At 39.0% G+C, this 9,204-nt stretch overlaps 1 protein-coding gene across 2 annotated transcripts in view; it reads right to left on the reverse strand.

Annotated features, from left to right (window-relative positions):
- The window catches only part of IPCEF1 (interaction protein for cytohesin exchange factors 1), a 35,050-nt gene extending 28,004 nt beyond the window's left edge, over window positions 1–7,046 (reverse strand). The window contains exons 1-2 of one of the 2 annotated variants that reach the window (XM_064708195.1): window positions 6,940–7,046; window positions 6,103–6,272 (exon numbers count right to left, since the gene is read on the reverse strand). In XM_064708195.1, coding sequence (XP_064564265.1) covers window positions 6,103–6,261 — 159 coding nt within the window. In that variant the 5' untranslated portion in view covers window positions 6,262–6,272; window positions 6,940–7,046. The remainder of the gene's footprint in view (window positions 1–6,102; window positions 6,273–6,939) is intronic. The other variant, XM_064708194.1, reaches the window with a different exon arrangement.
- Between the last annotated feature and the right edge of the window lie 2,158 nt (window positions 7,047–9,204).

Consider the following 9,204-nt stretch of genomic DNA (forward strand, 5'->3'; position numbering starts at 1 on the left):
TTTTAACACTTTCTGATTGTATTTGTATCTGTAAAACTTGTTTAGTGATTAGCCTGGGGAGCTTTTGTTTCCATTACATAGGCTGGAATTTCATGAGCTTAAAGCCGTTGAGAAAAAATGACAACTAACTAATCCTAGTATTACCACTCCAGATCCATAGTATATCAAGTATATAGGGATGAGCAAATAAATACTGGTGAGTAATGAAGGAGCACTATTCCTGGGCTGTACTGTACTAAAAGTAGAGATTGTATTATCCAGCATTTTTTTCCAAAAAGATGATCACTTACTAGATCTGGAACACCAAAATTCCTGTTTAGTTCCCAATACCAACCTGAGAACACCGTGAACCAAACTCAAAAAAGATGTCCACGAGGTACAACAATCACTATTGCACACACTGCTGGATGAGAAATGCATACAACGCCAGTTGCTTCTCTGTAGTAGGAATCCATACTCCCAGTTTAAGAAAAAGTTATCCACGAGACCCTGGGTGAAGGATTATACCCAGGTACCCATGCAGAAATAAATCCATGGCCTGAGCTGGGTAAACCATCAGGTGAGTGAGTGGGTGACTTGGGTCTGGGACAGGCTTGGCCTTTCTTCCATGTTCTGTCTACAGTTACAGCTCAACCAATTCCGTCTATCAGTGCAGTGACCACTGCTCTAGACTGTATCCTATAAACAGTCAGAGTGCTGCAAAGGCATTCCTGAGGGGATTAAGTCCATGATAAGCCATTGGATAAATCACTGTTTCTACTATCAATGTACGAAAGCATTTGAGTGCTTGGATTTTGTATTGGACTAGTGAATTACCAGCACCCCACAAGCCAGTGTGGAGACACTCACTGGGAACACTCTCACCCATGCTGAAATGGAACTAGGACTTGAATCACTGACTTAATCCATCAGTAATTTAGATTAGATTAAAATAGATTCCTCTATCTAAATTAGGGGAGCTCCCTCTAAATTACTAATGACTATAGGTGTGTAGGCCTTGATTTCAGTACTTTAATTTTAACAATTGTACAACAGAGAAACCTCCTATTTCTTATGCAGTATTTGGCCTGTTCCAGTTGGTAAAAGGTTATGTTCTCACATACACATTCTCTCTCAATACATTCAGATTTTATACTAATTCTGTCTGTGATTTCATATTTGATCATTTAAAGAAAAATTCATGTTTCATTTTATATATGAGTGAAATACACTATTTGTACACATCTAAAACGTGCTATCTATGTAACAGAAAAGAGGGGTCTGATGGGCACATAGCTTCATAATTATCAGGAAAAAAAGAAAGGAAAAAAGAAAAAGAAGTCGCAAAAAATCTTAAGGGTGTTATTTCAGTCAGCAAATAGAATTTCAAATAAATCCTAGGAACAGAACATGTGGAAGTCATCTTTTCATTCATTCTTAGGATAAAAATGTCATTTTAAAACATTTAAAGCATACAGAAATCCTAAGTGCTTTCTTTCTTCCAAAATGTTATCCCTAACACAACTTTAGCATGCTATTACTTAACTCACACATTTCATTCAAGATTCTTTCAGATTTTGATATGAAGCTGTAAAATAGCCCTAAAAACTCAGATACAAAGAACCTTGACCTATTTCCTACTTAATCAGCATGTTTAAAAGAATAAGCTGTTATCTCTTTTGGTTTTTATGGAGGTTAGACTAACATAAATCTGTGCTTTTGCTATTCCAAGTTGTAGAAAAATAATTTCATTAATAACAACAGTATGAAAATTCTTGTGGCAAAAAAGAAAGTAGCCATTTTTTTCACAGGAAAAGCTTTGCACTCAGAAAAGAAAAGAAATTATTTATGAAACACAATGCATGAAAGAGGCTAATGTCCTTTTGAGCTTGCCTCAATATGTTATCTAAATGTTGTGGATTAAGGAGATTTAGTAAGTCATTTAAAGTGAGTACAATGTTGCAGCAAGATTTTAAAACATAGCGTTAGAAAATGAAATATCTTGTTATTGTGGAAGAGCTCCAATCTGCAAATCAGGGTAGTCCTCATGGCTTCATCAGTGTTTCAGCACTGCCCCCAGAAGATGCTTTGCATGTTGGAGGAGCAGTTCAGCATTTTAGTCTTTTTTTCTCTCTGCCAAGTACACCAATAAGGCATCCTATAGAACTGTGAATAATTTGGGTAAGATATTGGGTCATAGGTCCCCAAGCCTCTCAGCTCAATCAGCTGACATCAATGACTTTTTCTCATCCACATATGCAGCTATTACAACTCAAAGGTAAAATATTTTTCTTTTAAAAGACTGTAATTATACAGCTTCCAGCAAAGCTGTTGGGAGTGAGGACCAATTCAAATGCAGTGAATGAGGAAAAAAAAAAAGTTCAAAGATAAATAGTGACAGCAGATCACAGCCTGCATCTCTTTAATTTTATATTTACATTTCTTTTCAGCTGTATCCCCATGACAACCACCATTAAGACATTCAGCAAAAATTTATTTCAACTCTATTTGGAAAACCAGTCAAGCTACCCTAAAGACCCACCAGACACAGGCATTTAGTCCTTTGTCCTATTCCAGCCAACACTATCCAACACAGTCGAAACAAGCCCAGAGAGCCAGAAGCCTGGGATTACACTTGACAATCCTCCCCCACCACCCTCTTCCTATATAGGAGTACTAATTCCCTCTGGAGTTTCAGTATGAGAATTGAAAGAGCTCAAGGGTCAGGCGGGATCACAAACTGTGCTATTTAAACACTTGTCTTCAAGGCAGCTGCCTACAGAGAGCAGTACTTAAAAAAAAAACAAAAAAAAAAACAAAAAACACTAATGAAGAGCAGTTGTCCAAGGAGTTGCATGCTCTTGAATGCATACAGAAATTCTGACTGCCCAGATATATTTTCTGACATGTCCTGTGTTTTCATTGCAAAACCAGCCCTTCCGTGCTTCCTCCTAGTCCAAGCAGCTTCCCCTGCCCAGACTGGGAGTGCTTCTGTGCTGCAAAGAGAAGTTTACTTGTCTCATGTTTTATAGAAAGAAGAAGGTTGTGCGGGAAGAGGTTCCAGGGCAGCCCTACCAAAGCCTGATGAGACCACTGGGCCCTGACCTCAGCTAGCTCATCAAAAATTTATTCAGATTTGCTTGTGTTCTCTGGCTTTCTTTCAGTAAAGGAGAAGCTTGACTCTTAGGGTGTCTGATCTGCTATTGGTCACCCATTTACTTTTTACTCTTTTGAGCTGTGGCATTCATAAAATATTTTACATTAAATTGAAGGAAATATTAGCTGAAAATTCTCACAAGTGTCCTATGTAATGTATCCAAATCTGCCTCTCATGAGAGACCCGGAATCAGAGTAGCTTGGAGAAAAATTAAGCTAGAGTGACAATATATCCAGAGCTTCAGAGGCACATGATGACAAACTTGACCAAGAAGATGATATGCAGATGAGGTTATCTACTCAAAGCCAGGATAATGCACATTCCCATACAAATTCCACCCACTCTCTATTTTCTCCATCTCCATTAGAAAAAAGGTCCAGCACCCTGTTGCTATGCTACAGTTGCCAGTGTCTGCTTTTCACACAGCCACAAACAAACCAAGCTCATTTCTCACCAGAGCCAAACTGGTCAAGCAGAGCTGCAGGCAACCAGTGTGCCCCAGTCCCTTTGACATCAGCCCCAGTCTTTCATCACCACCTTTGGCATCAGCCCCTGTAAAAGGGCCCATCTCAGGAAGCCTCAGGCACGTGAGAAGCCGGACTCCTGTTTCAACAGGACTTGAGACTGTCACCTTGTACAGCCCCTTGGGACCAAGGATTAACTTCACTGAAGACAGTGGAAGTGCAGGCAGGCCTAATGCCAGGGACTTGTCAAGCAAGCAAGCGCATGTGTCACTGCTATTTCTCTTTCAACAATCTAGAAGTGAGAATATCTGGGTCTAAGTGATCCCACATACAAATCTGAGCATGCCTCTGGTCTCAAGAATTTAAGAGAGCAGGCCTTAGCAGAGAACACCTTTCCTCCTTTCCAAACCCCACAGTTACTGACATTCTGCAAACACTGATTGAATCTATAGTTACATAGAGGCTGCACTTTAAGCTGCCCAAAGAAACTTTGAGTTTTTACCATAAAATAGTGTGTGAGAGTTGGCAGAAGTTGCAAGCAAAGAGGTGCTACTGGCTAGCATGCTTTAAGCACAACTGTGATAGGTGAGAATTCAGGGCTGACACAAGACAACAGTATTTTGAAGCCACATTAGCTCTACAGAGGAAATGAAATAAACTGGAATGAGGGTGACTCTTATTTTCAGCCTTGTTCTTTTGGAGGCAGTCAGTGACAGTCAGGAAGTAGGCATGGACTAAAAGGGTAAGTGCTGTCTAGGAGCACAGCAACCAGCATGATCATGGTTTTTCTGGATCTCAGGGGTGGAATTTAAGCAGGCCAGAAAAACTGAAGGAAGTGGAGGAATTTCCACCTCTCCCCCATCACTCTTCTCTTCCCAGAGGCAAATTTTTCCTAGTCTTGCATTTTTTATTTCCTCTCATCTTGGTTACTCCTTAGGATTATTCCTTTCTGATATTTTCTGTGTCTAAAAAGTCATGTCAGCCAGCCAGCTCACATTTCTTAAAGCTTGGCCAGAAGTACAACTGCAAACAGATTTATAAAAGCCAATAAGGTTTTGCAAGATATTAATGCTGCTTATTGGTATTACTGCCTCCCCATGTCTTTCAAGTAGAGATATTGTAAGCATAAGGAAAAAAGTGCCTTTTCAGAACTTTTTTTCCACAACATTTCTATTTGTTTTCTTTCTATTATGCATGTATTTGACATAGTCTTGAAAGGAATCCATATCAGACTACCACAACATCATAAAAAAACAACAGGCCAAGACTAGCAGAGTTGCTTTCCTTTACCCCAAGAAGAAATAATTAATATCATCTTGAAGTACCAGTCAAAGTTTTTATTTGGATTTTAAAAAAGCAAACAGAAAAAATATTTCACACACACACACAAGCAAAAATCCACCCCACAAAAATACTAGCACTATATTCACAACTGAAGGGAGAATGTGAATTACTCTACACGAGTAAAGCTTTGTTTAGGGTATGAGGAGTTTTTTAAATGGCTTAAACTATTGTATTTTTTTTCCTGAAACAGCTAGCAAAAATTTTGATGGGGATTGCTGCAGTGTAAATAAACAAGTGAAAATCATCCAGATTGCCTTTGATATTTTTTAAAATGCTCTAATAATTAATAAGGGTTCCTTCAACCTTTCATTCTTTGCTGTGCCTGTGACATGCTGATTTCCAGAGCAGCTGTGTTGCATTTAAGGCACCTCATGCCCATCCACAATTCAACACTGAAGCTTCTGACTTTCAAACCATGTTTTTGCTGGCATACCCTAATTCTCTTCACACCCTAATTCTTAGATCTGTCACCCCATCATTTGAATGCGATAAGAGTTTTTTAAAGGTAGCAGTGCCAGACAGCAAAGTGAAGGGAATACTATATGTGAATCTTCCTAGGATGGGCAAAACATCCTCTCTGCCCAATCAAACAAGCCCAGAGTAAATCCAACTGCCCTCTACTATTTGAAAAGGAAAAAAAAAAAAAGGAAAGAAAAAAAAGAGGACAAATAAATTTAAATAGGAAAAAAATAGAAGAAAACAGAAAAATAATCTAAGAAGACAAACAGAATAATCTCAGTGTGGAAGGGGATGGAAAGAGAGATAGCAGAGACATTTCTGAAAATTAAATTAATAAGAAGTGAAAAAGCACTCCTGTTTTGAGTTTTGACAAATGTTTGCAAATTGTCTGTACCCAGGAAAACATTTCTCAAGTTCAAATGCCACCAGAGCCCTTAAAGAAGAGCTCTTAACATGGTGAAACAGACAGCAAGTTAACATTTCACAAGTACCTGCTGAACTAGAAACCACATAGTTTTCTGCATGTTTCAAATTCATATAGACACTTCTCAGATCACAGGAAGTGTCAGGGCTGAGAAATAAACCCAGTTATTTGTACTCCTCCAGAGTGCACCTAAATTGTGACCCCAGGTTCCCCTCTGTCCGTGGCAGCAGATGCTGTTTGTCTGGCACCCGGAGCTGCCTGCGCACTGTACTCACCAGCTGACTGCTGTACCAATACAGCGATGACTCCTTTAGCACACACCAGAACTTTTTCCATTTGTTGCCAATGAAAGCTCCTTTTTCCTTCTTTTTGTAGAGCCATCCTTGGCAATCGGCTTGCCCCAGCTCTTTGCACGATATCCTCCGTCGGCTCATTATAAAGAACCCTGTGCCATTAAAAATACAGTGTTGTGCTTGCTTAAAACTGCATTACCAGGAAAGATGTTGCTGCCAATTAAGGATATCATCCTCACTTAGGAACATCAGCAAGTCATCCAAGCATGTCTTAAAATATACTTAGAAGTAATTCAGTTTTATAATGGCTGTGACAGTAACACACATTCATTTGAAAGGCTTGCTGATGTTCAGAAATTAAACAGTGAGCTATAGATAATACTGATACTAATTAATGCTAAGATAACCGTACATGAGTTTTTGTAAATTAAAAATACAGCCTTTGATCCTTTTAAGAGAAGCATGCATATATTTTCCCTCACACAGCTGCTCTGAAAATGATACATCTATTTAAGTCAGCTAGAGAAAACTATTATGCCAAATACATGAAAACCACTAGTGTGTATGTCTGTGCAGGCAGCTGATTCTACCTCGCTGATTTCCAGCTTTGATTCAATTAACATACCACAAGGATTTAGTCCAAAGGAACAGCCCGTTGTCATTTTTCTCAGAATCGGTGTAAGAATCAGTGGAGTTAAAAAGCAGCTTTTCACCAAATGAGTAGCAATACAAAATCCTCACCCTCCCAAGAATAAGACATACTAAGAAAATAACAAAAGAGGAATCCAGGAGAGAAAAGAAAAAACAATCTCTCATTACCTTGACTTTTCTTTTTTGCCTTCTGACGCAAAGGAACCTGTAAGAAATGCAGGAAGGAAAGAAAAGAGGAAATTTCAGATTGTGTTGCAACATTTGTGTAGAAAGGGGAGGGGGAAGCTAGAGAAGGACGTGGTGGTGATGCTGGTGGTATATGCAGGATGGAAACACATAACCCACTCGCTGCTGAAGGGACTTTAGCAGCTGAAGCAAAAAAAGTGTTAATTAAAATTGATGTATATCTAGTTGAGCAAGAGCAAACACAACCCTATTACACGTGTCTATCTACTCCTGCTTCCTGTTTCACATCCACAGACAGCTTCTACTTTGCTGTGTTTGCCCAAATTGTATTCTGTGGTTTGTAGTTAAAAAATAGAAGTTAAAGCTCCAGCATTTTAATGCTTCATTAGGCTCCATAAGGAGGATTTACAAACATAGGGAGATTAAAATACATGCCAGATGACTGATAGTCATTTAGCTCATTCTAAGAAATCCTGAAAAAGAAAAAAAAATTATCTTCACCTTCACCTTTTTTTATTTAATGCAGAACATATATTTTTCCCCTACTAAATAGTTTCATAATATTTCTTAAGGAAAAAAAAATCACACAAAATATATGGAAATTTTAGTCACTGCAAAAATAACACAATTGAATTTATTTACTCATTTGCAGTCTACATATTTAATCCTGCATAAACACATAGAAAATGAAACTAAAAGAGAAGACCACAGAAAAAAAAAAAGGAGGCAATTGAAAATGGAAGCTATGGCTTTTAGAGTAAATTCTCCCCAGACAGACCGGCTGGTTGTGTGATTGCGGACAAAGTACTTGACTTCTCTTTGCATCAACCTTTCCTTCTCTAGTGTGGGAACTAAAGCACTCACTTTTTTCTATTTTTAGGAAGGGTTTGAAGCCCCCAGATGACAAATGCAGCATAAAGTGAGGTATGATTTAATATGCAGGCCACAATGTTGCTATGCAAAGCCGCCAGCTACCTGATCCGCTGCAGAGCTACGCTATGAACATCCCTAATGTAGCCCCTCCGCCTCGCCAGACAGCTTCTCAGGAAAACAAAACCCCATTTCATATCCCCCTTGAAAAATTTGATGGCTCTTCTCACAGGCACATTAAAGGTGAGTAAAGCTAGACCATCTGCAGGTTGATAGGAGAGCCCACTGTCACCAGTATTTACAAGGGCTACAACTTTCTGAAGCGGGGATCTCTGCTGCGTGTAGCACAGAGCCCAGAGCCGTGCCTCTCGCTCCTGTGCTTATCTGGTGCCTGTTTGACATGACCTGAACAACACTCTTATGGGAGGCTTTACCAGGCATGAATAATCCCAGGCTCCTGCCTAAACACTGAGTATTCTTTTTTCCTTTTTCCCTTATTGTTTTTTTTTATTATTCTACCACTGCCTCTCTCTCTCTCAGACTATTCTCCATGACAACACACAAAGAAAAGCAATAAGAAAACACATCAGCCCTATTAGAGACTCTGCTCTTTCCCCATCCTTTTCATGTCTTCATTCCAAAGAAACTTACGCCCTATTTAGGACACGTGGAAATAATGTATGGCCTCAGGGAATCAATGGGTCACACAAACTAATTGCTTTCCTTCAGAGCTATCCAAAATGATATTAAGGAAAACAAGTTTGAATCAGGTCTGCTGGCCCAAAAACTCTGTAGTAAAGCAACATCACATCTTTGCCATGGCACTATATTGGAGTCGTTTAATCACTAACAAATATAAAATCATAAAAAAGAGAGCAATACTGAGGCAGGATGTGGCTCTCTCTACACAACTGGGGAGGAAGTAATCTTTCCACCAACCTGGCTGATGATCTAAAAAAATAGTGTGGTCTCTTGCTCATGTGTCAGGAAAGAGTTAGTACCCATGTTATGTAAGACATCTGTTGGGCCCACTGTATATCAGACTGAGGCAAAAAATGATCACCTAGTAAGAGTTTGGGCTAGCTAAAATAATTTACAAATTTATGTGTATTATTCTGCTGCAATGATGGTATCCTGCTGCAAGTTGATGGGGGTGATGAATCAACCCTCCTTTCTTCATATATTGTGGGAGGAGTTGGGAAATTAATGGTGGAAGGAAGAGCAGTTTCTCTACAGCCAGAACTGTATTTAGTTTGTCTGGATAAAATCAGTGGTAAATCTCTAACAAAATAACTGATGAATGAATTTTTTAAAATTGAGATACATTTCTCATTATCTTTCCAAGTATTCCTGAAAATTGAGGCAAATTTTCAACAA

Source organism: Zonotrichia leucophrys, chromosome 3 (assembly GCF_028769735.1).
Source record: "Zonotrichia leucophrys gambelii isolate GWCS_2022_RI chromosome 3, RI_Zleu_2.0, whole genome shotgun sequence".
Lineage (NCBI taxonomy): Eukaryota > Metazoa > Chordata > Aves > Passeriformes > Passerellidae > Zonotrichia > Zonotrichia leucophrys.